A 26946-nucleotide genomic window follows, 5' to 3' on the forward strand; every position below is an offset into this window, starting at 1 on the left:
GTGTGTGTGTGTGTGTGTGTGTGTGTGTGTGTGTGTGTAGTCCAAAAGTTTTTTAAGGTTTCTTTACTTTTAAATGAACCCATGAGATTGTATGAATTTATTGTATTTCAGTGCATTGCATTGTTTCCCTTTTGCTGTTTAAATTTAAATTAAGTCACTGGCCAGCAGGCACGCCTTTCAAAACAGGCTGAGTCTTAATTGCTGGATCATCCTTAGTTTCTAGTACTGCAAGATGCTTTGGGTACATCTGATGAGTTTCCTGTAACCAGGCTGGAAGGGAGCCTCTTGTTAAAGGTGCTGCCTTTTAGTATTAGTGTTGTGGCTCACATTTCCTTCTTCACTCTTCTATAATGATGCCTTACTTGTTTTCAGTGTATGTAGGTCATAATAAAAATGTCACTAAAAGGTGTTGTTGTGATGGAGATATCATTGATGTCACTTACTGACATGTAGGAGACCACCCATTCCATGCTTTCAGAGTACATGTCTGTGCTTTAGAACAATGATGTCTTTAAGATGAGTCTTAAAGCATACTATGTCTAGGTCACATAGACCATTTTTTGATACTCAGTACAAGTGGCATTAGATATCTAGACTTTACAAAACTTGTTGGCTATTTCTATGTGCAGTCAAAGTTGAGAATGCTTATTAGCAATAATATTACAACAAAATAAGTTTAAAAGCAAAAAGAGGAGCTTGGGAAAGACAGCTTAATGGGGTCAGATCAAGAGATATGTGGGTCCTGGGAACATATCAGAGAACCAGTCTAGCTGGAACAGCAAATTCCAGATTCATTGAAAGACCCTGTCTCAAAAATTAAGGTGGAGAGTAACAGAAGACACCCAATGGCCTCTGACCTCCACATGTGCATACATAAGTGAGTACAACCAGACATACATGCACTCACATATGCACACACTCGTGGATACATATACACAGAAACATACACATACTCAATCTATGGAGGGGATTTGAACACAGTTTTGTAATTTCAAATGTTAGGCTCCAGATTGTTTTTATAAATGTTGTTCTTGTAATTTGACTATAAGACCTTTAAAAATGTAAGAACTTCTAATTCACTCATTTATACATGCATTTACAGATTTATAGTATCTCTCCTATTTCTGTTTTACAGAGCTGAAAAAGTGCCAGATTGTCACTTATTGAAGACACAAGGACAGTGTATGAAGGAACATGATAATTCTCTTAAAGAAGAGGTATGTGCTGAGGTTATTTTCTTTCAAAAACAAGGATTGGGGTTAGTAGTAACCTATTTAAATAAGTTCTAAGATTATACAAGCTATTTGTTTGTGGAAGTAATATATTATGAATGATAAACATTTGAAAAATATGATAACAGTAGTTAAGTGAGGTATCAGATCTGGCTGATAATATTTTTAACTTCCTGATCTTAGATCTTTTATAGGTTTTGTGAAAGGATCTAACTTGTGATTTAATATTAATTCAGTTCTCAGAGGTAGCTTAAATATATTTACCACAGTGTCTTCAGAGTTTAAAAGCATACTATAACATTCTGGTTTTCTGTCTGTATGCCATACTTTAAAATATTATAAAGTCATTGATGTTAGGCCAACAAATATATTTTTGGCCAAAATTGTACATTACACACAGGTACTAGCCCAGATATATTAGAAGGAAAGAAATATATAAAATGCGTCCCTCTCCTTCTGAGGTCTGGTTACCAGGATGCACATAATAAAATGGCAAAGAATGTATACTCTCAGAAAGGGAGCCCAGCTATGTGCAGAAGCAATGGGGAGAGCTTATGATGGAAGGAGTATTGGGACATGTAAGGTGACCCTTTAGAAATAGGCTTTTGACAAAGTGAGACTGGGGAAGGTGAATGGAGTGACAGGGAAGGGCTGTTAGGAACCAAAGAACAGACTAGGAAACCTGACACATGAGGCAATAGAACCATTCTTTTTTCTTGTTTAATTTATTTTTAATTGTGTGTGTGTGTAGGTGTCTGTATGTCTATTTGTAGGTATGTGCAAGTGAATGCAGGTGCCTGTGGAAGCCAGAAGAGGGTTAAATATCACCTAGTGTTTGAAATACTGCTGCAAACTTTTGAGCAGAGCTTGAATGGTTTTTCCTTAGAAATGGGAGTAAACAGGCAGTTTTTGAAACATATAGGTATGGCTGAAGAAATGCACAATTCCAAAGAACAGTGTTATCACCAAAATGATGAAATACCCTGTAAACTTCAGGACAAAATGCTTTTGGAGTTTCTGAAGCTGTTTTGGTTTATGTAGTGTGCCCTGTGCATGTGAGAGAGGGGTGAGGAAGGAGGGAGGCAAGATGGGGGGGAGGGCAGGAGTCGTGGGGCTGGGAATTAAATTCAGAGTCTTGTTCATGTCAAGCACATTTTTACCATTACTCTATATATATCCCCGGCCCTCATCATCCTCCATGATTACCTAACTGTGGTATCTGAGTTATTTCTGTGTATTGAAAAAGGATAGATATTTAGTAGAAACCATAGATTAAACAGCTCTCTCTTTAGAGAAAATCTTAAAAGAAGTGATTTTGAAAATTTAAGAAAGCTCTATTAGAAAAATCAAAGTCTAATGAAGCCTAGAAGTATTTGCTTTGATCTCTTGGGTAAAGGACTAATTAAACAGCCACATGTAAATTATGTTTATCTGTGGGTCTCTGTGCTGTGAGCTCTAGTCAATCCCTTCTCTTGAGTAAACACATGACCAAAGCCATAGAAACTCACTGTCCCCTGGAGACCAGACAAAATCTGTCAGCACCACATAACCTGTTAGGCAATTACATAATTGAGCTACATGCTTTTAATTCATAAAAATTTGTAATTACTTTGGAAACAAAATGAGTTGAGATTGTCATTGAAATACAAAGTGGCTGAACACTCCTTTATTCTCATGAGGTCTGTTTCCACACGGGAGAACTTTGACACAGAAGAACAACTTTCTGATGTTGTTCACTCAGAATGGGCCTGGTCCTGCCCCCACACAGATTTTATTTACCAGAAGACATAGTTCCTAAATATCTCATATATATATTCATATCCTGGTTCTTGTGATTTTTTCTATCTTTTAATTGTTACATAAATAAAATCCCTTCCTTTAACTTAAATATAATCAGCATTAATACATGTATTCTTCTTTAAACACTGGAAAATATTTCTCTGTAACCAAGAGGAAGGATTTCAAGGACATGGTAGTTAAATCTGGGAACGGCCATCCCTTGCCATTGTGTGTCATCAGTGTGTGAGTGATACTGTCCCAGGAGAATTCATTCTGCTAAGTGCATTCACACTTAATTTCTCTTTGGAATTGTGCTGCCCTTATACAAATCAGATTTCTTTAGAATTAGATGTAATTTCTTTGAAGAAACAAGCAGAAAAATAAAAACAAAACTTTAAACGCCAAACAGAAAAATGCTGCTGTCCATAAACAGTCCTATCGACATGAGGGATAGCCTTTGATATTCAAGAGTTTACAAATATGGTTAGGAGTGCAGCTTGGTGGTAGAGCCCTTGCTTCGCACACACAAGGGCCTGGTTTCAATCCCCGATAAAATACACAAACACACACACACACACACACACACATACACACACACACACACATGTTGCACTGTCTTGGTGTGAACCTCCCTTTCCTGTGTACCACGAAGTGAATTTCCTTTAATAGGCTCACATATCCTTCTGCTTTATTTTGAATGACTTTATGTAGTCCCTGTCTACTTTGCACGGTCCCCTGGCTGCTTTTCTTTTAGTTGCCTGTTGAATATTTAAATTTATTAATGAGCTCATAGGTATAAAATATAAAATTATCAGGTGTAGAATTTGCATGACTAGATCTTACTCTAGTCACGGAGTTAAAATAATGGATAGATAAAGCATGTATTTGAGTTCTTTCTAAAATTAAACAATCAACTCCTTCGGATCCATTTTGAGAGGTGAAAATGGCACTCCATGTCTTCGTGTTCATGTGACCATTATACCGAACTGGGACATGGCTTAGTCATAAAGACACCCCGTTTCATCTCCAGAACCCATGTTTTCAAAATAATCTGAGAATGGTGCTGCATGCTTAGCAATTTTGTTCATTTTTTTAAAAGATTTATTTATTTGTTTTGTGTATATGAGCACACTGTAGCTGTACAGATGGTTGTGAGCCATCATGCGGTTGCTGGGAATTGAACTCAGGACCTCTGCTCACTCTGGCCCCTCTCGCTCTGGCCCCTCTCGCTCTGGCCCCACTCACTCTGGCCCAAAGATTTATTTATTATTATATATAAATACATTGTAGCTGTCTTTAGACACACCAGAAGAGGGTGTCAGATTTCATTATGGATGGTTGTGTGCAACCACATGGTTGCTGGGATTTGAACTCAGGACCTTCAGAAGAGCAGACAGTATTCTTACCCACTGAGCCATCTTACCAGCCCTGTTTTTTTTTAGATGTATACTATGACAGTATTATTAAGAGGTTAAGAAATTATTACCTCTGGGTGGTGGTGGCACATCTTTAATCCCAGCACTCAAGAGGCAATGAAGTTAGATCTCTGTAAAGTCAAGGCCAGCCTGGTCTACAAAGTGAGTTCCAGGGTAGTCAAATCTATAAAAAGAAATGTCTTGAGAAGGAAAAAAACAAAAAACCAAAAGAATAAAAAGAAAAAGAAATTATTACCAATTATATGACATATTATAATTTAGAAATATACAAAGTTCTATCAAAATGCATAGATTTTTTTTAATTGAAGAAAATAAAGTTATAGATTTAACTACAAAATTTCTAAAAGTGAGGTTTTGTTTTTACTTCATATCTTAAAATGCTTTGCTAATGTATAGGATTTTGGGGCATTGGCAGATATGGTCAGGGTAGGTATACAAAGCACCTTGGGCAGTATGATGATGCGGTCTAAAGAGGCTTGCTTTTGTTCGTGCAGACCTGAGGAGCATACACAGAATAATAGCTGATGGGAGCCAGCTTGGGTCCAGCGTCAGGGGCAAGGAACCCTGTCTGTAGTCAGTCTACTAAAACAGAAGTCCTAAGCAGTTCACTTACATGGACTTGTCAGAGCAGAAGTACAACCCAGGGACAGTTGTTACAAATAAAGACAGAGAACCCAATCATTAGCACTGAGGCCCAGGTTTTAGCTACAAAGCTAACAACACTAGGGCCTTTGGACAAGAACTACAACTCTTTCACACACCACCCCAGACCAGTTTCTCTAGCTTCTGTCATAAGCCCTGGGTCTGTGAGATCTGCCTAAGCGAAGTTAGAGCCAAGGACTATGCTATGCTAATCATAAAGAATTGTTCTTTCCCTCCTTGTTTACTGAATAATTGCTTGTTACCCAGATATCAACTGCATGGAACCTGAGGTGCTTTGTGCAGTTCTACCAGTTGTATTAGCTTGTGATGTTTTGGGGCTCATTTCTTGTAGATTAGGTAGATACTACCCATATTTTCTGTACTCATCAATCAACAGGTCACTATCACTGTCATTAGGATGGAGCAAATCACTACTCTAATAGTGTATACTCTGGCAGTGAGATAGTATGATAGAGGTTGTCAGCTAGATAGTCACCTCTTGTTCTTAAGAAATTAAAAGAGTTACGTCAGATCACATTCATTGCCATTTTTCCTCACATTGCTTCTCAGGTAGGTTGTGATCAAATCTGATTTATCCTGTACAGATAGAATAGTTAATGTCCTTTGAAAAAAGATATTTGGTAGCAAGTGAGTTTCTCCAGCTCCTCAGGAGACTCAAAGGCAAACATAGACTTTTATCCTTGGCTAAAGATTAAGACTCATGAACACACCAGTTATCTTTTTGCTTAGTAAATTTCTTTAATTCATTTTTGTTTAGGTATATGTGCCTATATGTATATTTATATGTGCATCACATGCAAGCAGCATCTGCAGTAGTCTGAAGAGGGCATCAGATTATGAGGAACTACAATTATAGGCTGCCTGGTGTAGGTGCAGGGAACTAAACCCAAGTCCTCAGCAAGAACAGCAAGTGTTTTTAACTGCTAAACCCTATTGCCAGCCCTAAACCAATGATCTGTTACAAGTCTAGAAATCAGGTTTCGTGCAATGAGAGAATAAATCTTTCATTCAGAAAGAAGGTCTGAGGGTCTGCTTTTATGTATACCAAAGGGAAAATAGTCTAGCTCAGACAAGCAGAGGTGATCCCGCCTCAGAGACCTACTTCTCAAGTCAGACATTTGGGTAGTATGTAAGGTTAGGTCTTCAAAAGCATTATTGTGAATGAAAATTGTTGTATAGAATTAAATTGTGCTGGAAAATAAGCAGGTGTTATTTTTAATTAAAATGTTTTTCATATATCTTGATCATGAACTCTTCCCAGATCCCCCACCTCCTGCCCACCCAGCTTCATGTTGGTTTCCCCCCTACCCTCCTCTGCTGTTTTGATCTTGAAAACATTTTAATGTCAGGAAAGAAATTAAATTCTAAGTAAAGCTTAACCTAAAATTGTATTTTGAGTCTGAGTCTTTGAGAGCAGGAGGCACAGAATTCCAGTTTGTTTTGATTTTTTGTGTGTGTGCTTTCTTTGAAACACTATAGGCAACAACATTATTGAAAAAAGTCCTTACAGAAGAATGTGACCATAGGTCAGCTATTCACAGTGATGAATCATCCTGCAGCATGCCGTCTATTCTGAATGACAATAATGGAATAAAGGAAGCAAAACCGGCTCTGAGGCTCAACAGTGTTCTTACAAGGGAACAAGGTAACTATTGTTTGCAGTGTCCACAGCAAAAAGGCATTCAGAGTCAGCACAGCATCCTTCCTCAAGGCGTACTTACAAAATACTGTTCACCAAAGCCTATCTCAGGTTCTATGTGCAGAGTATGTTGCTTGTTTTATGGTGCCTTCCAGTTAGTGTGTATTAATGTGTATCCACATTAGTAGTAATATGTATCCAGTGGAAATCCTAAATGTAGTTCTGTTGAGCTTCTAGACAAATAAAGTCAAGAAGTCTTAAACTAGTCACTTACGTAAACAGCACCTTTTAGACAAGAAATAAATTAACAAAAACTGTAAGTGAAGAGATAGTGAAAAAAATAAAAGAATTATATTAAAACTCCACATCCAGGAGCTGGAGAGATGGCTTTGTGGTTAAGAGCACTGGCTGCTCTTGGGGAAGACTCGGGTTCCGCTCCCAGTACTCACACAGCAGTTCCCAGCTATCTGTTTACTCTCGCTCTCTTCTGACCTCGCACAGCACCAGACACAACATACACATGGTGCACATACATACACACAGGCAAAACATTCTTGCACACAAAATAAATCTTAAAACAAAACATATGGGGCTAGGAGTGTAGCTCAGTGGCAGAGAGCTTGCCTAACCTCTGTGAGGCCCTGGGTTCCACCCCCAGTGCTAAAGAACAAATATTTCATAATTTTGAAATACATATTTATGTTTTTAATTTTTTAGAAGTTTCAAGTGGCTGTGGAGATGAGAGCAAGGAAGAAAGCATTGCTACAGCCCCAGTCACAGGTAAAGCTACCAGTGCCTAACAGTTTCAGTCACTGAATGCAGTCTCACTGCATGATCAGAAAACTCAGGGTTAGTCATTGCTGGGTCCAGTGACTTCGTGAGGTGGGGAGAGGACGCACTCAACTTGTGCATGCAAGCCGTGCTAACATAACCCAAGCTGGTCAACTGTTCACTGAGCGCCTCACCTCGATTTTCAGGATTCAGTCTGTAAGCATCCCCCATCATACAGCCCTTCAGCACTGACAGCCACGAGAGGATGTCAGCTGGCCAGGGCAAGAGTCTAGATGACAAACTGTAGGTGTTTCTAATTTTACTTCTTTTAACTTAAAAATGATATTTTAAAAAACTCACTCGATATGGAGTTTGCTTGTGCCTTGGGTACAAAGCCTGTCTGGCAATTTAAAAATCTCACTAATCATGCTTCATCCATCAAGACCTATTAAGACTCGTGTACATGTCTTAGGTGTGTTTATAGGTGGAATCTGAATTGTGTCATTACAGCTGTTTTGGCTTGGAATCAGCAAGCAGCAGTTAGTGCTTTGAACGGAGCCTTATTTGTTACACATTTAAATTCAACAGATCCTTATTTGTAAAGTGGTGTGTGGCTTCATTATAAATTCCAAGGTCTGACTTTAAATATTTATGCACATAAACACACCATTGCTGAAGTACTGAGGCATGCATCTGCATATGAGGTTGTTTTGTTCTTGTTTACAAGTGAAAGAGAATGGCTTGCTTTATGGTAATATAATTCATGACATGATTAATTTTTAAACTCAAGTTTCTATAATGAACTCTTATTTTGAAATGGAGTTTACAGCAGAGCAGTTATTATGTATGTATAATATTTCATTCTAGTATACAAATATTTTCTTTACTTTTAAACATTTTTTCCCAATAATGGTCATTGCGCTTTGATTTGTCATTTTGAGGAAATGTTGATAGGGTTCCCTTAGAATTTTGTTTATTTGTTTGTTTTTGTTGTTAAAAGAAGAAATATAGATGATCCCTACGCTGCAGATATCCACGAAGTCATTTGGCTATCTTTTTCTTGTATTTACTTTTGAGTGCAGAAGTATTTAATGGCCTCTGAATGTTTTTCAGTTAGGACTGTAAGCCTGTGATCACAAAGGGTCATCCGTAAACTTATTTAAATTAGGTGGTAATTCGAACAGTCTACCCTCCATCTGTCAATAGTTGGCAGAGAACAGTATGCCTTAGCATACTAAAGCATTGGCCATTATAAAATACCACAAGAGAGTCATGTCTCTTAATACCTTCTTAATAATGGTGCACACCTTTAATCATAGCACTCAGAAGCCAGAGGCAAGCAGATCTCAGAGTTGGAGGCCAGTCTGATCCACAAAGCAAGTTCCAGGATAGCCAGGGTGACATTGAAACCCTGTCTCTAAACAAACACACAAACATAGCATGGGAGTCCTGGAAACTTTAAGATATTTTTACTACAGCATGGCTGTTCTGTCCTCGCCACCCAGGCCCTTGTCCTTCTAAGCACCCTGGCACTCCCATGAGCTTCATATCTAAGTACACCTTGTAGTACTTTCAACTGAGGCATAGTCACTGAAGAGCCCTTGGCACAAGAACTTGAGACCTACAGCCTGATCAGTAAGTTCCCAGGAGCTAGCCTGCAATTCATCACTAAGTCCACCTTATAGACTACCTAGAATATCCAAACATTTTCAGAATCCTTCAAGACGTTCTTCTGATGAGTTAAAAATATCTTTCTGGAGTCAGATCATTAGCTGTGTTCTCAAGTGACAATTTCTTGAAAGAGCTAGCTCAGCAGTACTGCTGGAGGTTCCATCACGAAGGAATCACAGTGGCACTGTCCTCATTCTCCTTATGATTCAGGTACAAAGTGACAGGATAACACAGTGAGGCATCTAGACATCCTCTGGAGGCTACGTGTTGGCTGTGCAGTAGGCATTTCCTGATGTGCTCTCTCATAAATGTCGATGGACAGTGTAGCATTCATAATGCACCCTACACAGAAAACACTTGGGAAAATAACATTTTGAGGCCAACCCCTCGGTGGTCTCTTGTTTTCTATAGTGTACATAATATATAGGATCATGTTGAAGGCTCTCAGAATAATTTGAAGGAAACTGAAAATTGTAAGCTGCTATTTCACAATGTAGCATGTAACTGAAAATGAAGTCCTTTTTTGTTTGTTGAGGCAGGGATTTTGTGTGTGTGTGTGTGTGTGTGTGTGAAACATGCTATGGAATACACATAGACTCATATATGGGACCTTTTAAAACAAGGTCCAATTGGGTTATAGCTTTCTCTTAACCTCAGAGCTATCTCTCCAGCCCCTATATCAGCTTTCTCAATAAATTAAAATTATCCTCGTTAATTTCCTACATCCCATTTTTTTGGAGGGGTACCTCCTTAGTAAATGAAACTATTTTCTAATAAGACTCAAGGCAACTCTGATCAAATCACATTGAAGTGTTAAGATTGAAAGCTACTGATAAAACTCTCCCTTGAGTTGACCAGAAGGTTATATTAACTTTGGTGTCCAGAAATGTTCCTCAGTGTGGCTCCTTCTCCGTGTGCCTGTTTGCTTTGCATTCATTTTAGAAGGACATAGGAAAGCAGGAGGGCGAGGTAAAATCCAGGGCAGGTTCCAGGCTGGGTGGAAGGCTCTGTGGCACTGTGCTCAGAATAACAGTCTTGAGGACTCTTGTTAACATGGGAAGGAAATTAGCTCTCTATGTATATTTGAGGAGTAAATGCAAATGCAGATCATTTACTGTGCTTAACGGTGGAGTGTAGCTCTGTAACAAGGGCACTCTCTAGCTCTTTATTTAATAAAACAAAGCTAAGAGTCTTGTAGGTATGAGATTCTGGGCTGAGAACCTGAACCACAGCAAGGCCTGTAGAAAGAACGTTTGTTTATAGACTGTGTCACTTATTCATGCTGAGGCTGTGACTCTCTCTGTACACTAAGGGAATCAGTGAACCAGCATTCTAAAGTCCTCACTTCCCCTTCTTACTTGTTTATATACTCCCAAACTTAAGCCACCTTAGCAGAGAAGTGCATCCTTAAAGATTCATTATCCCTTCAAAGGCATCTGCTTCATTAGCCATCATAGAAAAAGTGTTTTCTCCACCAAGATTTATGTGGACTGACCCTTGTAGAGCACATATTCCCCAGTCAACAAAATCAAGTATTCCCACAGACTAGCCCACTGTTAACAGCTGCCCCTTTTTATTTGTCTAGTGTTCTTACTAAAGAATCCAGATAAAACAAAGATTAATGTTGTATCTATAAATGTGTTTCTGTATATGATAGGTAATACACCATTTAATATATTTAGCCAATTACTTGGACTGAATCTTGGGATACCAAGGACAGAAAAGACTGCCCCTGCCCTCAGTAAGCCTCAATCATTTCTAACTTTCATAATAATCCATTAGGATTCAATTTGAGCAACTCATCCTGCTGGTCAAACAGAAACTTAGAAAGGCTGGGACCAGCTCAGTGGATGTAGAATCCAACTCAAACTTGAGGATCCAGTGTTTCCATTCCTCCACCCTGACTCTTGTTTTAGTAGCAGAAAGGCTGTATCAGGGCATCTGGGCCAAGGAGACCCCAGTGTATATCAATGCAAAAGACAGTTTAACAAGGATGGTCTGGGGCAATGGTGAGCAGCCATGCATTTCTTTTCTTTTTGGCCACACCTAGAGAAGTGAACAGCTTGCAACAACAACAACAACAACAACAGCAACAACAAAGTGGCTTGCTTTTTATAAAGTGGGACAGGCCATGAGAAGAATGCAGGATGGTCTGGTCAGTTTCCCAGGGAGCAGTAATGCTTAGTAAGGTTATGGGAGAACATATTCCTCTGAAGTGCGTGCATCCACAGTGATGGCGTTTTTATTTGCATTCACACCAGTGTCCCTTTCAGTACCAAGCTTTCACTTAAGCAAATGATATGACTTACATTAAATCATAAAAACCTTACATAGTACGTGCCATACAGCGAACCCTTAATTTGTCAAACAAACGAATAAAAGTGTGGAATTAAGGAGTTTCCTTAAATGCTTGTTGATTCAGGCCAGAACAGTATCTCTTTCAGTCACTCACTACACCACCACTTTTCCCACCCCACGTGCCCATCCTGGCAAAACTCATCTCCTTAAGCTGCATGTGAAAAGGGCTGTCGGCTTTTATCTCAAGAGGATTAAGTCTCTAAGAATGTCCATTCAGCCTCTCATTCTTTTAACACCAATTCTGATGGTCAAGCTGTGTTAAAAGTGTTGCTTCACTGTGCCCTTCCTCCTCAATATTCTTTGGCCAGCTGAAATACTCGTCACACTGAAGCATCCGTGGAGAGGCTGTACAGGTCAGCATCTACTTGCAGGGTGCTGCTTGGCTTCTGGGTTCGGGCACCACCTTCCCAAACATTACAGCTTCTGTTTTATACCACGTTGAAAGGGAGCTGAAAACATACAATGGCCAGGTTGTCATTGGTGACTGGATTTACCCCAGGAGGAAAGAATGCAGTAACAAGTTTGGGCCACCCAAGTGTAATGGCATATAACCTCCAGGATGGCAAGTTCACTAAAAAGGTTTTTCCTTGCCTTGTCCCAGAAGTGCTTTTACTCGAAAGAATTAGCAGAGACATGTTCTCTGCTGTGCAGGTCAGGGAACTTCCAACAAGTGTGAAACCAGGACATCATTTGTTGTATTGTTGTCCATGGTAGTCAGCACCTCTGCCTCTAGGCAGGAGTCAGCCTGCCAGAACCTCTGCCTCTCTGCCTCTCTGCCTCTCTGCCTCTCTGCCTCTCTGCCTCTCTGCCATTGAGTCTATTGCCTGCTGCTTGCAGATGAGATATGGAGGCTTTTAACACAGATGTGAAAGAATAAAAAGGGCTTTCTGAGGAGGGCTGTTGGTTTGTGTCCTGCATTTGGGGACATGAACTCCTAATTGAGGAGAGATTCTCCCGGTGAATAGGCAGTACAATTCCATGTGGGCTTTTTGTGCTGTGCTGCATCAGAACTGCCCAGTGTAGGTCTCAGGCATAGCCATTTTATTACATATCCGAGTCAGTTTCTAGGTTGAGAATTGTGGAGAAAGTCTCAAAGCTGGGAGAGGCTCTGTGGGTCAATCTGTAAAAGGACATTTATTTTACACAGGCAATTCAAATAGAGAGACGTGGTGAGGATTTGGACAGTTTGATAACGTCAGGGAGAGCGTTGTTTTTCTCAAGCTGCTACGATGGAGCCATAAGTTTACCAGCTGCAGTGCCCTGCACTTGTAGTCCCAAATCCTCAACAGGCGGCAGCAGAAACAGCATTGGCATTACCGGGAAGCTTCCCTGAGCAGCAAAATTTCAAAAATGAGAACAAAAATAATAGACTTATTCTATCACAGTTCAGGATGCAGAAAGCTAAGGTACCATCAGCCAAAGCTACGGGGAAGATTTCTTCCCAGTGGTTCTGGCTCATGATGGCGCCTCTTGAGTGTTTCTGTTGCCTCTGTTTTCACGGCCTCCTTTCTGTGTCTTTGTGTCTGCTGCTCCTGTGGAATGGACACCAGTCCTTGGGCTTAGGGACAAGTGAAAGTGCAGGGCCATCTCATCTTGCCTTCCTTAACTACTGTGTCTACAATGATCTATTACCAAATAAGATCATATTCTGAGGTTTGAATGGAGTTGAATTTTGGAGGTGAGAAAGGCAGTATTCAGCCCACTGTGGGGTTTGAGAAAGGTTTTCTTGATACTTTACATTGCTAGCATTTGGGTTACCTCATACCCATTATTCCTGGTCATTCTATAACTAAGAAAGATATGTCAATATTTTTTATTCCTCCTTCATACAAATTATTGAGTACCAATTGCTAGAAATGTTTTTACAAAACTGTTTAGAATGAGTATTTGACTCAGTAGTAGAGCTCCTGCTTAGCTTGCATGAGCCCATGGGAAATTCTGAAAAGCACTGGACTGTACCATTAAACCCAGCTTTTAACAGAGGTCACTCATTTTTTTTAAAAGTTAAATGTTTCCTGAGTCTGAGAACTGAAAATTAACCTCCTGTGATTAAACAGTGGTAAGCAGCAAGCAATACAATTGTTAGATCTAGTGGCTTCATATTTCCATATGCTACATACATCTTCCACATACTTTGAAGATTACCTTTAACATATTATATGATGTAAATGTTACGTGTGTGTGTCATTTAGGATGTAATGGTGAGAAAAAGAGTTTGTATATACCCAATACTAACATTTTTCCCCAAATATTTTTAATTCATGTTTGGTTTTGGATCGGTGGATGGGGACTGAAGGACACAGAGAGGCGGAGCTAGCGCCCTCAGAACTGTTTCAGTTCAGCTTGGGAGCATCCATGAGAGGTCAGTTACAAGCCTCGCATTGATTTTCAGGTTTAATTGTTGAGTTGATTCACAGAGATTAAAACTAGAATGTAAATGTCTTTTCTGACACTGCCCCAGCAGCCCCTGTGAATTAGGAGTGTTCCTTGTGTATTAGCAGCACTCATGGGGAAAGCAGATAGAGAAAACTCACAGTGGATTTGCTGACCCAAGGCTCCTTCCTGGTGGACAAGTTTAGCACCGAAAGTCCAGATGTGAAGATTCCCCTGTGTAGACCTATGCTGAATCTGCCCACAATTAGAGACATGTGGCCTTTTTTCTCTGAACTCTTAAATATACAAGCATCTTCTATTATATTTTCCAAATCGTAAAGGTACCCATATTCAATTTTTTCATTTTTATTCGAGCAGATTATTAGATAACTGATTTATAGGCTTAAAGTGATAACCTGTGTCTTTTGAATTAATTGGGAAATACCATTTTGCTTTTAATGTTAATTTTGCAAAAGCAACTGAGTTTCATCATCAGTGCATCTAATATAATATGAAAAAACATTTTAACATGTGCAGAAATACATGAAAAGTAATAAATAGAACCATAGCATTCTTTCTTCTGAAAGCATTTTTCAATTTTAATTTTAGAATTTCTGCCCACTTCATATAGGAACAGTACTTAAACATCCTTAGTTGAACGCCCTGGTTCTTTGTGGGTCAAGGTCTGGTTCTCTTGCTGCGGTGATGGTATTGTCTGTGTCTTCCTTTGTTACTCCTTTCCAGACCCAACTCTTTTTTTTTTTTTTTTTTTTTATTAAGGATTTCTGCAAAAGCAATGGGCAGATTCCTTGCCTCCATACACTCCTTAGAGGCTGGCGAAACACATGTGTATCTTGTAATGGGCTGTTAAAAGCACTTGTTCATCAGATATTTTCTTTTTATTTGTAGATTTAGGAGTATTTTAGCAGGTGTACATTTGCATATAAAAGAGAATAAAAGATAAGAAGTTGAGGCTTTCTCTTTCTCCTCTCCTCAGCATCCTCTCTGTCCTACCCCCTTTATTCAGATGTTTTTCACCTTTTTTTTCCTTTAGCTGCTTCTATTTTCTAGACCCAAAATGCATATCAAAAAGAAAAAAAAAACCTCTTAGAGATCCTCAGCTTTGCAGGGAAATGGGTGGCTGGGCTCTGGCTGCTTATGTAACAAAGTAGAAGAAATAGATTTATCTCATTGTGTCATCAGCATGGAATCGATAAATGCTTTTAATCTCTTGGCTGGATACTACATGGGATGTAGACCCTTTGCCTTGTATGTTTTAAACTGCAATATTTGCTACTTCTTAAGCTAAAATTTGACATAGAGTTGAATATATAATAGTGCTTGACTACAGGATTCAGAACTGAAAACTTGAGGGTGTGTGTGTGTGTTTGTGTATGTGTGTGTGCATATATGTTTCTGTATATGAAAAGAATTGGCTTCTTTAAAAATGTTGGATTCATCTAATCATTTTAATCACTCCATAATCCTTGAGTGACTAACATTACAAATGAGAGAAGTGATTCCCTGGAGTTCAAGGCACAGGGTACAGTATACATCGAGCCTTTCACAGCTACCTAGTCTGCAGATTTTCAGATTTATCCCTTGCTTGCAGCTGGGATGGGCTTAGATTCTTTGGCTCTTAGTCCTGTGTTTACAGCAGGCTAGCCTTTATTTCTGCGTGTGACTCTTTCTCCTTTATTTGCTCACAAATTAACGTCCTAACTGGATCGGAAAGGCAGCAGCCCAAGGCAGCTTTAACTTTCCTGCTTTACTCCTTCCAGAAGAGCCTGGGATCGGGTACCAAAAAAGCTCCTATGCATTGTTTGGCTTTTTTGCACTGTAAAGTTCGCTTCCTGGCTGAACCTTCTGGCCTGTTCCGGGAGGGTTCTGCACTGTTTGAGAACCTCTAGCAAAAAGTATACTCTTGCCTGCAGAGTCTGAAGCTGGCTCACCATCACTTAACATCTTACAGCTCACACAGCCTCCAGAAAGTGTTCGGGTCCTGGCCCTTTCCCTGGTGTCTAATTGGTACCTGTGGCTGCAGCTTTGCCCCTCGCTTTGCCCTCTGTCAGCAGCCACCCTCTCCTTAGCCCTTGGGATTAGATTTTTCACTGAAGCCAACCAGTAGGTCTGCCTCTAGCCCTCTGAGAGCTTTGCATTCTCTCCCCTCTCAGAGCCCCACACTCCAGTATAAGAGCCTGAGAATCTGAGCCTGGAACCCATTCCTACCAGGATGCTGTGTCTGTGAGCTCAGAATAGTGAATTTTGATTGATTTTGATAGTGAATCTATACACAGATTCACTGAAATGACGAATCTGTAGCCTCAAATGAACTCTTAAAGTTCATCCCTGAGTCTTAAAATTTAGGTGCAACTCAATTTTTATTTGAGACATACAGTTGTGAGCAAGAGGTAGGAAATTACAAATTTGAAGCCACATTGGCTTCCATAGTGCATTTGAGAAATGTTTACCTCTGTATTGAGGGACCTAATTAGGGAGCCCATGAACTGAGAAATGTGAGCTTCACAGAGGAATTTAAGAAACACTGATGAACATTTGCTTTTCTTCATTTATAGAAACAAAAGCCTACCAGTTACTGAAGAAGTCTACCCTTCAGGACAATTCAAATCAAGCTGAAGAGAGATTTGAAAGTCAGTTTTCAAGTAAGTTGGGACAGATTCAACACTTGAATCCTGTGGCTCGGGGGCCAGGGCAGCAGCCAGGACTGTGCTTGGAGAAGCGTGGTTTTAGAGTTTGCTTTATAATGAGGAGTATTACTGAGTCTGAGTGAGCAAGAACTTTTCATCCATAGCAGACAAGCATTTGGAGGGGCCCTCACTTCTGGATACCTGGGCCCAGCATGGTAATAACTCTCATAGACCTATATGATTCTATTTGGTGTCTCATGAAGGTATCTTTTCACCAACTCCCACAGAGGACGCACCAAGCTGCTCTTTCCTGCATCTCCTCATCCCGTACGGACAGCTCTGTGCTGCATGGCCACTCTTGTGGGGAGCTGGGAAATTCTCCGCTGATATAATAAAACCCACTGTACATGTGGTTTTCATTTTATTATATCGTCTTTTCCTGTAACCAATTTAATACCCATTATAAAAGGTACTTAATATAGAAGAAAGTGTATATGATTTTTTTCAACTTTTAGACTTACGTGTTTTATTTTATGTGTGTATGCATTTTGCCAGTGTGAATATGTACCACGTGCATGCCTGGTACCAACTGATATCAGAAGAGAATGTTGGATTCTCTAGAACCATAGTTACAGTTGATGATGACCCACCATGGGATACTGGGAATTGAACTCCAGGTCCTCTGGAAGAGGAACCAATTCTCTTAATCATCAACTGAGCCATCTTTCTAGCTCAGAATGGCTTTAATTTTCTATGATCACCGCATGTCTTCCTCAGACAGATATTTTTTCAAGACATGTATCATCTATCTATATTAGGAGAATACAGTTTTTTAGTAATATCAGTGGCACTGACATTTATTTTGGTTGCTTTAATGATTCAGTGAGCCTCTTTAGGTTAAAGACCCAATCCAGGCCTTTGTCCTGAAGGAGATCCCTCTATTGCTTCAGAAAGATCTTGGTGCAGGTCAACTTTCTGTTCATTTTTGTGACATACAGTCTGAATCGAGATAGGTCTTAGACGGCATTTGTCCAACCCCCTCATTTTACAAATAAGAGAGTAATGCCTTGCTCAGAACATAACTGCTTAGCAGGTACACATAGTTGAGAAGGCAGCACTGCAGATATTTTGGGAAAATGTATTGGTTTTTTGTTTTTGTTTTTTCAAGACAGTGTTTCTCTCTTTAGTCCTGGGTGTCTTAGAACTCATTTAGTAGACCAGACTGGCCTTGAACCCAGAGATCCTCCTGCCTCTGTCTCTGCCTCCCAAGTGCTGAGATTAAAGTTGTGTGCCAGATGGCAAGTGTATTTTGATACCTAATTGGCAGGAACAAAGATAAATATTTGGCATAAATTGTCATCTCTTGGTTATCTATGAAAATTTTGCTATATTACATATATCAATAGCTTATTTCAAATAATACTTATTCTTTAAGCAGTTCATACACTTATACAATGTATTTTGATTATATTCTGTTAAACTTTTCACACATGAAATGGCACTTGACAGGTTGTATGGCTAAATAGGCAGGTTCAGTTTCCTCAGTCTATCTCACAGTGACACCTTGAAGGATCCCAATAGTCTGAGGAGAGTGTTGGCAGGAGCTTCTGGTGCTGTTGCCTGCTCTTAGAGTTGACAGTGCCCTGCATTCACAGCCCACTCTCCACTGCCTTCTCATGGCTGCTGTCCTGTGGTCCTCTGAGCTGCAGAGAGCAGATGACCATCTGAGAGGGTGAAGGGAAACTTACCCGCCCTGAGCTCTGAACCTCACTTTTCATGAGGTAAAGTCCGGCCCTGTACAGATTGGAGACCCTGTTTGAGCTGGTCGTGGGCATGGTGCAGAAGGAGCTCTCCTGCCACAGAGAGTACATGCAGGCAGACCATTCACAGCTTAGCAGCTCTACAAGCCCTGTGACAAAGCTGCCTGTGCACTCTCTGGGATCTTGAAAACAGAGTGCCACAGAAATATCCAAGGCAGTGGGGACAGTCCAGCCTCCATCCCCAGGGAAAATGGTGTGTGGTGTATCCACATCCTCAACACAGGCTGAGAGAGTGGCCTTGATGGCTTTTAGTGGAAATTTATTCTTCTTTGTGGGATAAGAGACAGGATTTAGCCAAAGGGCTTAAGAGTAGATAGTGTGGGAGCCTGTCATCCCAGAATGTAGTTTAAATCTGAGACCTGGGCCCCTGTACCTGTTGTCTTGGTGAGCCGTCCATCATTGCCTGTGTCCCACAAAGTGAAGTGTTCTTATTTGTACATCCTGTCCGTTTAAAGCAGAGCTTGCTGAGGGCTGAGCTCTAGGTCATGTGCTTGCCCAGCACATTTGAGGAGGTCTCAGGTCCAGTCCCCAGTCCCCAGCAAAGGACTGAGTAATTAAAGTGAAAAATAAAGTAGAACGCCGTGGGTAGGTTTAGCTTTGTTTGTTTCTAATTGAATTAATTTTTAGTATTATAAAGAAACCCTCTCCCCCCCTGCTTCTTTTCAGTGTTCTATGAGTATTTTGTCTCTGGGCCTAGAAACCCCGAAACCTTTTGTGGCTTGAACAGGATCTTCCTCTTGATTTTCCAAAATTTCTGGGAGACTGCGTGTGCATTTGTCTGGCGTCTGTGTGGTGGCTAACTCTCACTCTCCTTGCTGTGTTTGTCACAGGTTTGGATATTGGCGGCAGCACATTCCCAACAAAGACAGCCCACAAAATCGCCTCAGAAGCTAGTTTTTCATCTAGTGAAGGAAGTCCTTTGTCAAGGTAAAGTTGTGAAAGCCTTTCTGAATAGCAGTAACAAGATGAGAAATGTCACTACGAAATGAGTTCAGCTTTGACTGTGTGTTATTTTGTGTGTGACTTGATGGAAGGTTATGGTTTGGGTTTTTTGTTTATCTAAAATAACAGTCGAAACCTTAGTCTACCTTTGAAAATATTTGCACCAGAGCCAAGTATTGTTTTGCAGCTGTTGTCTCCTTGGTTTAAGACTCAATTGACACCTCAGTGAACCACAAATTAGCGTCTACAGCTGCTCGCAGTAGGACTGCTTAGAGACCACACAAAGGAGGTTGTCAGGAAAAGGGCAGGGAGAAGACATCAGGCCTTAAGAGAAATAAAGTGGCATGTTTCTTCTTTCTGAGACAATTGATAGATGACAGGCAATTGCTCCGTGTTAGTTTTTGTGTATGGATTTTTTTTTTAAGCAAGTCTTCCAGGCAGTTACTCACTCCTTTCTGCTGTGTCCTTGCTCACTCCCCGAAAGGACAGAATGTATCTTTTTACACTTGTTAAAATGTAACACTTTTTATGAGTTTTGTGAGCTAGAATAAGCGAGTTCTGTGCTATGCTGAATTTGCCATCAGCATCCAGTAGTAATCATGCAGTGACTTCAGTGAGTCTAAGCGTTTGCCCAGTGCAGCACCTACTCTTTTCCTTTGGACTAAATACTATTTCAAACAGCCTCGCAAGTCTCCTTTGCAGTAGCATTGCTCATTAAAAAAGTGTCCTTTAGATGACTGCACTACCTTTGGATTTACTACTTGACCCTGCTAAAATGTTAAAACATGACCTTTACATTACTTCTGCTGTGTATAATGTCCAAATAACAAAATGATCTGATCCAGAAATGTCATATTAAAAGGAAATGAAAATGGAAAAAAAATCTGTTCATTTGTATTTTACAGAAGCATGACAGTATTTTAGGACCTGGACTATTTGGATGGGCTAACTTTCTCAAATTCTTGCTTTTAGAAGCTTGATGAATATCCAGAATGCTTTCTTGGTTATAAGAAATTACCTCTAATACCAGACTTTTGTTTGTAATTTTGAGAAAGTAGGAGCTTACTGGTTTTGGGAGAGTGTTGAATAATGTATCATTGTGGTTACACAATAAATTCAAGTTGTGTGTCTTTTAAGAGAATTTTTAAAAGTCATTAAATTCTACAGATAGTTCCCAGTTTTAATGTTACCATTTAGCTTTAAAAATGTATCCCTTAGGTTTTAAGACTGTTAGAAGTGTTTGTCCCCATTATGTTTTAAAGACCTTGAAACAAGTCCTACCCCCATACCCCACACAGTGCTTCTCTGTGTAGCCCTGACTGTCCTGGAACTCAATCTGTAGACCAGGCTGGCCTCAAACTCGGAGTTTGTATTAAAGGCGAGCACCACCAGCACCTAGCATTAAGACAAGTTCTTTATGTATGTCCTTTGAGAAGTTCTTAAACACACTTAGAAAATAATAGAATCAGATAGGACATTTTCTCAGCCTGGTCATTCATATCTGGCCACAGTTCAACAGAGGAAAATTAAACTTTGTTTTTCTACAAATTAAAGTAAGGAGCCTCTTGTTATTATATTTCTGTATGAAATTAATTTTCAAATAAGTTGTAAGTAATCTCATCAGCCCTTTTTAAGAAAAAGAAACCCACTAAAAGGTCTTCCAGGAACCCTCAGTTCTAGACACTTGATAGTAATCTAGCATGAAAGGCTGAGAACGGCAAGTGTGGCTTGGGGTGCTGGTAGGCACAGTTTGGTTCTTGTGCTGGCTCTCTTGTTGTTAATACCCCACCCTGGGCTTTGGAGAGCTCAGGTTTTGCTGTTTGTGCCTGGCTTCACTGAAATTTCTTAGAGGCTTACATTTAAGGATCCCACTTACTGCAGTCACTCCTTGTGCTTTATTGCTTTTACAAGTGGTCTCGAAACCCAGTACTTGAGAATAAACATAACAGTGCTCGCTGCTGTAGCACTTTTAAAAATTCTTCTTTGCTCTATTTTGTCAGTGAGCTGATGAGCAATCTCAAAAAAAAAAAAAAAAAAAAAAAAAAGACCCAGTCGGGCCTTAAAAAAATGGCTTCCTCTGATGTCCTAGAGACAATAATTATGATGTGCTAGTTAAGCCCAAACTACAGCTGAGGGATTTTACTTTAAAGCAGGGGCTTGGGCGCAAAAATGCATTTATAGCTCTTTGTCTGCACCTCATTATGTGTGGGCCTGATTCATTAAGTAATTGGTTTGCAGTTGTTTACATGAGTATTAAGGCCTTCTTTTCAGCCGCCTTTGAGAGATACATTGTGCAAATGTTGCCTGTGATGAATGCAGAATGAGGGCCAGAGGGTCCCTCCTATTGGCTAAACAGTGCACTCTGTTGAAAAGCCAGAGAAAGGGATTGGGTGCTGCTTTGCATAGCAATGACTTTCTTAATAAGCGTTACAGATTAATACACACAAGCTATAAAAGATGCAAAGAGATACTCTTAGCACATTTATACATGCTCATTTCATTGTGACGGTGGCGGTGTCCCAGCGCTTTCAGATTCCGTTTTGCAGAGCAGAGGCTTCAGTGTATGAGCCGTAATAGAATCCGATGTTTATTGTATTATAAATCACGGGCAAGTAGGCCGATCGGCAACAGTTTATTATTAAAGATTCTTTCAGTGTAAATCTTTTCCTACCATTGTATTTGCTTCAGTAAAATCATTTTGTGGTTGAGTGGGGATGAAAGGCATGATGTACGAAGGAGTGAGTCCTAATAGGAAGCTGTTCTCCGAGTAAAGACCACTTGTTCCCTTTTGTTCCGGGGTGCATGCCAGAGCTTCCTCTCCTCTGCAAACATCTTCTCTTTACCTTCCCCAGGAAGCGGCTTCACTCTCCAGGATCCATTTATTCAATGGAGAGTGTATCTTCCCAGCTCCCTTGTAAGTTCAGCTTACCGGTTCCCTTGTAACTCCAGCCTTCTGGTTGAATCAAGATAAGATTTTTGCCGAAAGAAAAGAGTGTGTGCTTGCAACATAATTGCCTGGGGGAGAGGTACTAAAAGTCACCGGGCCACCCGCACCCCCCTTCACTGGGCCACCGTGGGTGGCATTTCTTGCCAGCCCTGCCGCCATGGGATTGACCAGCGGAGGGCGCCAGCATGCAGCTGATGCTCAGATGGTGGTGACCGCAGCTTTTCTTTCTTGTCTGGTCATTTGTTATTTTCCCTGGAATGGTGTAAAGATACTTAGATACTAGTTGCCTATTGAAATGAAAACGAAAAATTTCTGGCAGTCCTTCATGTACCTTTATGAAGTGCATACCTCCATCTCTAGCTTTGGAAATCTGCATTGACCTTACATTTTGCTGAATTAGGAGCTTCCTAAGCATTCTAAACTCATTTTCATAAACTCACAAATTTATTTTTTTCATGCACAGAACACTTTTGCGTAAGAAAAATCACCTTATTTGACAGGAAAGAGTAAACTAGTTGGTCCAAGGACAGCTAAAATTACAGCATGTGCTGTAGGAGCTCCAACTGGCCATCAGGGGGCGCTCAGACTTTGTCAATTTAAACAGCCTCCGACTTTGGTAGCCTTTAAAACTTAAGATTGATATTTGTGGGGATTGTTGATATGGTTATTTGTACTTTTATTTCTTTCTGGATTACTTTTTCTCCTATACTTTTCCCAGAAAAAATGTCTATTTTTGAAGGAAAAAATCTAGCCAAAGATACTATTTGAAAGATTTTATTACTTATTACAAATCCACATACATTTTTGTATTTCACAGCCTAGATACCACATCTCCTAGATGGGCACGCCTCTGCTTTCATGTGTGTGTGTAGGGGGGCTGTGGGCCAGAGGTTAGTGCTGGATAGTTTTTTTGATAGGTCTGTATCTTATTCTTCAACACAAGTTCTCTCAGTGTACTTGAAGCTCACCCACCCATTGCCTAGATTCAGCCGCTGAGTTCCAGAAGCTTCCTAACTCCACCCCACCCTGACCCCAGCGCCAGAGTGACAGACAGGCACTGTGGATCCAAACTCCGGTCTTTATGGTCTTCACGGTCTTCACGGTCTTCACGTCTCGCAGTAGGCATGCACTGACTGAGCCACATCCCTGGCCCTCCAGTCCTTAGAACAAGACATCCCACTGAGGGCCATTTTTTAATTGTCTTCAATGTCACAAGTTGTAGTCTTGGCAGGATCCTCAGAGTTAACTGCCAAATTCAAGTGGACCCCAAATCTAGTAATTAAGGTGTGTTTGTTAATGGGATATAGATGTCCCCCCTGAGTGAGGGAAGGATAGGCAATCCGTATGTTGCTAACATTAGCATATTCCCCAGGTCTTCTAGTCTCCAACTTTGTCCATCTTTCAGGACCAGAAGTGAGTACCAAGTACCATCCCAACTCTTCTGCTGTTGCTGGTCTTGAGGAGGCTAATTGCATGCACCCCCTCCAGACAGAGTAGCCACTTCCTAGTGCTCCTGCTGGCCTACTGTGTAGACTGATGGGGTGTCCTTCATGCTGCCAGGTCAGACGTCGTGCCCTAATGCAGCATGCTATTCCATGCCTTTGGCTTTTGTGTTGTTTGGCTGGGATACACCTACCCAGATGCTTCCTGGGCAGAGGATGACTGTGCCATATGCCCTTCTAGTGGCCCCACGGCATTCTGTCACCTCCTAGCTAGGTATAGGAGCTGGTCAGGTCCCTTGTTCCCCCACCCCCATGTGAGCTTCTCATTGGTCTGTCAGGCTTATCAGTGGAGCTGAGTAAGTGCTGAACTTCCTGAGAAAGTGCTCAACCATTCTCTCAAGTCCTCTCCATTATGCATGCCACTTGAAGTGCCTCCCCTCTGTCTGGCATCACCTTCCTGGCCTGAAGGGCAGTATGTATTCTATCCAGTTATCTACAGTGGTGTGTGTAGGAGAGGTGTACACATTTTCAAATGGAAATCTTAGCTCACTTCAAATTAGATTGTGTTCCCAAGCTGTTCCAATGGCATCTGCAGTCACAGTTTCAAGAATCAGGAAGGAGGTGGGCTTGCTTACAGAAAGCCTTAATGGGATTTTTCCTGACTGCTGTCCTGTATGCTGAGAAGACTTATCTCGGCCGTGACCTTCATGAGGATGGGTAGGCTCATGGCACATGTCGGGGCCCTGAAACAACATTCCCAGTTGTGCCCTCCTGGCGCCCTTGTCTTCAGTAATAAGAAGTACTTTTGAAGGCAGAGCTGCAGCGTGTTCTACTTTTTTTTTTTCTTACAAAATACCAAGTTTCCTATGGTGTTTTCATTCACACTTAGTGTGCTGGTTAATTTTTGTCAACTTGATACAAACTAGAGTCATTTGGAAGAAGGAACTTCAATTGAAAAACACCCATGTCAGATTAGCTTACAGTCAAGACTGGGGCATTTTCTTGATTGATGATTAGTATGGGAGGGCCCAGCACAACCCAGTGTAGGCAGTGCTAAGCCTGGTCCTGGGATGTGGAAGAAAGCAGGCTGAGTAACCACGGAGAGCAAAGCGTGTGAGAAATGTACCTCGGCCTCAGTTCCTGCCTCCAGGCTTCTGTCTTGACATTGTTTTTTGGCCCCCAAATCATATAGCTGTAGCTGTATGTGGATCTTCCATTCTGCTCCATTGATCTGTGTGTCTGTTTGATGCCATCGCCATGTTGTTCTTGTTTTCGTAGCTCTGTAAAATACCTTGAAATTAGGTATGATAATGCCTCTAACCGACCTCCCCCAGGATTATATTGGCTATTTGAAGTCTCTTGTGCTTTCAAATGAATTTTAAGATTGATTTTTCTATTTCCATAGAAAACAACATAAGAATGTTGATAAGAATTGCACTGAATCTGTAGATTGCTTTTGGTAAAGGAGCAGTTTTCATATATTGATCGCAGGGACCATGAGCATGGCACCTCTTTCCATCTTCTGCTCTCTTCTTCAGTCCCTCCAAAGGATGTTAAAGTTCTCAGTATAAAGGCCTTTACCTTCCTTGGCTAGGTTTATTCCAAGGTTATGTGTGGTTGGAGGGCAATTGTGAATAGGATTGTTTCCCCTATTTCTCAACATGTTTGTTAATGATATATTGGAGGAGCTACTGATTTTTGTACATTAATTTTGTATCCTGCCACTGCTGAAAGTGCTTATCAGTTCCAAGAGTTTTCTGGTGCAGTTTGTAGGGTGTCTTTTTTATAGAATCTGCAAACACAGATAACTTGATATTTTGATTTCCTGTTTGGTTTTCTGGTGTTTCTGCTCTAGCTTAGACCTTCAGTGCATTTAATACAAGTGGGGAAAGGAGACTGCTTTGTCTTTCTTCTGATCTCACTGGGACTGCTTTAGCGTTTAATGTACTGTAACAATGTTGGCTGTAGGTTGTGAGTGTTTGTGTTTTTGTTTTGGTGTCTTGCTAAATTTGGTTTGCAAGCGTTTTGTAGTGAACTTTTGTGCTTATGATCGGGAAGATTGGGCTATCATTTGTCTTGGTGTTATACCTTTCTTGTTGTACAGGGAATACTGAACATTACATTACATTACATTACATTACAAATACTGACATTACAGAAAGAATTTGGAAGTGTTCCTTTCCTGTTTTATGGAATAGTTTAAGAAGCATTGGTATTAGTTCTCTTTTGAAAGTCTGGTAAGATTCACCAGTGAATTCTTCAAGGCCTGGCCTGATAAATCAGACCTTTTTTTTAAGGCATTTATTATATTTTTGTGTATATGATGTTTGCTTGCATATATGTGTGTATCACATGTGTGCCTGTTGTCTTCAGAGGTCAGAAGAGGGTGCTGGGTCCTCTGGAAGTGGAATTATACAGTTTGTGAATGCCATGCAGATGCTGAGAGCCATACCCTAGTCCTCTGCAAGAGCAACATGTGCTCGCCCGGAACTGATGAGCAGTCTCTCCCACTCCTCAGGAATTTTGTTGTTTTGTTTTTTCATTCAGTCTCACTGTTTGTTACTGAGCCACTGGCTTAGTCACTGTTCTTTTGCTACAATGAGACACTGTGGCCAAGGCAACTCCTATAAAAGAAAGCATTTAGGGGGCTTAATCCCTATGATCATGGCAGAGAGCATGGTGTCAGGCAGACTTGGTGCTAGAAAAGTAGCAGCTATACCCTGATCTGAAAGCAAAGCAAGAGAGACTGGGCCTGGCATAGGCTTTTGAGATCTTGTTTGTTTGTTTGTTTTGAGACAGGGTTTCTCTGTGTAGCCTTGCTGTCCTGGAACTCACTCTGTAGACCAGGCTGGCCTCAAACTCAGAAATCTGCCTGCCTCTGCCTCCCAAGTGCTGGGATTAAAGGCGTGAGCCACCACTGTCCGGTGGCTTTTGAGATCTTAAAGCCCACTCCCAGTGACACACTCCTTCCAACAAGGCCACACCTCCTAATCCTTCTAATCCTTTCAAACCATTCAGTGACTAAGCATTTCAATACATGAGTCTATGGAGGCCATTCTTCTTTAAACTACCACCTCCCTGGCCCCCATAGGCTTGTAGCTATATAATAATGCAAAAATGTATTCAGTCGAACTTCAAAAGTCCCCATAGTCTATCCCTGTCCTTTGCTTAAATGTCCAAAGTGTTCATTGAGACTCATGGCAGTCTCTTAACTGTAACTCCTGT

At 40.7% G+C, this 26946-nt stretch overlaps 1 protein-coding gene across 4 annotated transcripts in view; it reads left to right on the forward strand.

Annotated features, from left to right (window-relative positions):
* Nucleotides 1-26946, forward strand: part of Kiz (kizuna centrosomal protein) — a 104782-nt gene that overhangs the window by 70046 nt on the left and 7790 nt on the right. For 2 of the 4 annotated variants that reach the window (XM_052183820.1, XM_052183823.1), the window contains 6 exons: nt 1136-1217; nt 6590-6755; nt 7467-7529; nt 13846-13911; nt 16499-16585; nt 19221-19317. In XM_052183820.1, the coding sequence (XP_052039780.1) occupies nt 1136-1217; nt 6590-6755; nt 7467-7529; nt 13846-13911; nt 16499-16585; nt 19221-19317 (561 nt within the window). The remainder of the gene's footprint in view (nt 1-1135; nt 1218-6589; nt 6756-7466; nt 7530-13845; nt 13912-16498; nt 16586-19220; nt 19318-26946) is intronic. The other 2 variants (XM_052183821.1, XM_052183822.1) reach the window with 2 other exon arrangements.

The sequence above is a fragment of the Apodemus sylvaticus genome, chromosome 5, assembly GCF_947179515.1.
Source record: "Apodemus sylvaticus chromosome 5, mApoSyl1.1, whole genome shotgun sequence".
NCBI classification, from domain to species: Eukaryota; Metazoa; Chordata; class Mammalia; order Rodentia; family Muridae; genus Apodemus; species Apodemus sylvaticus.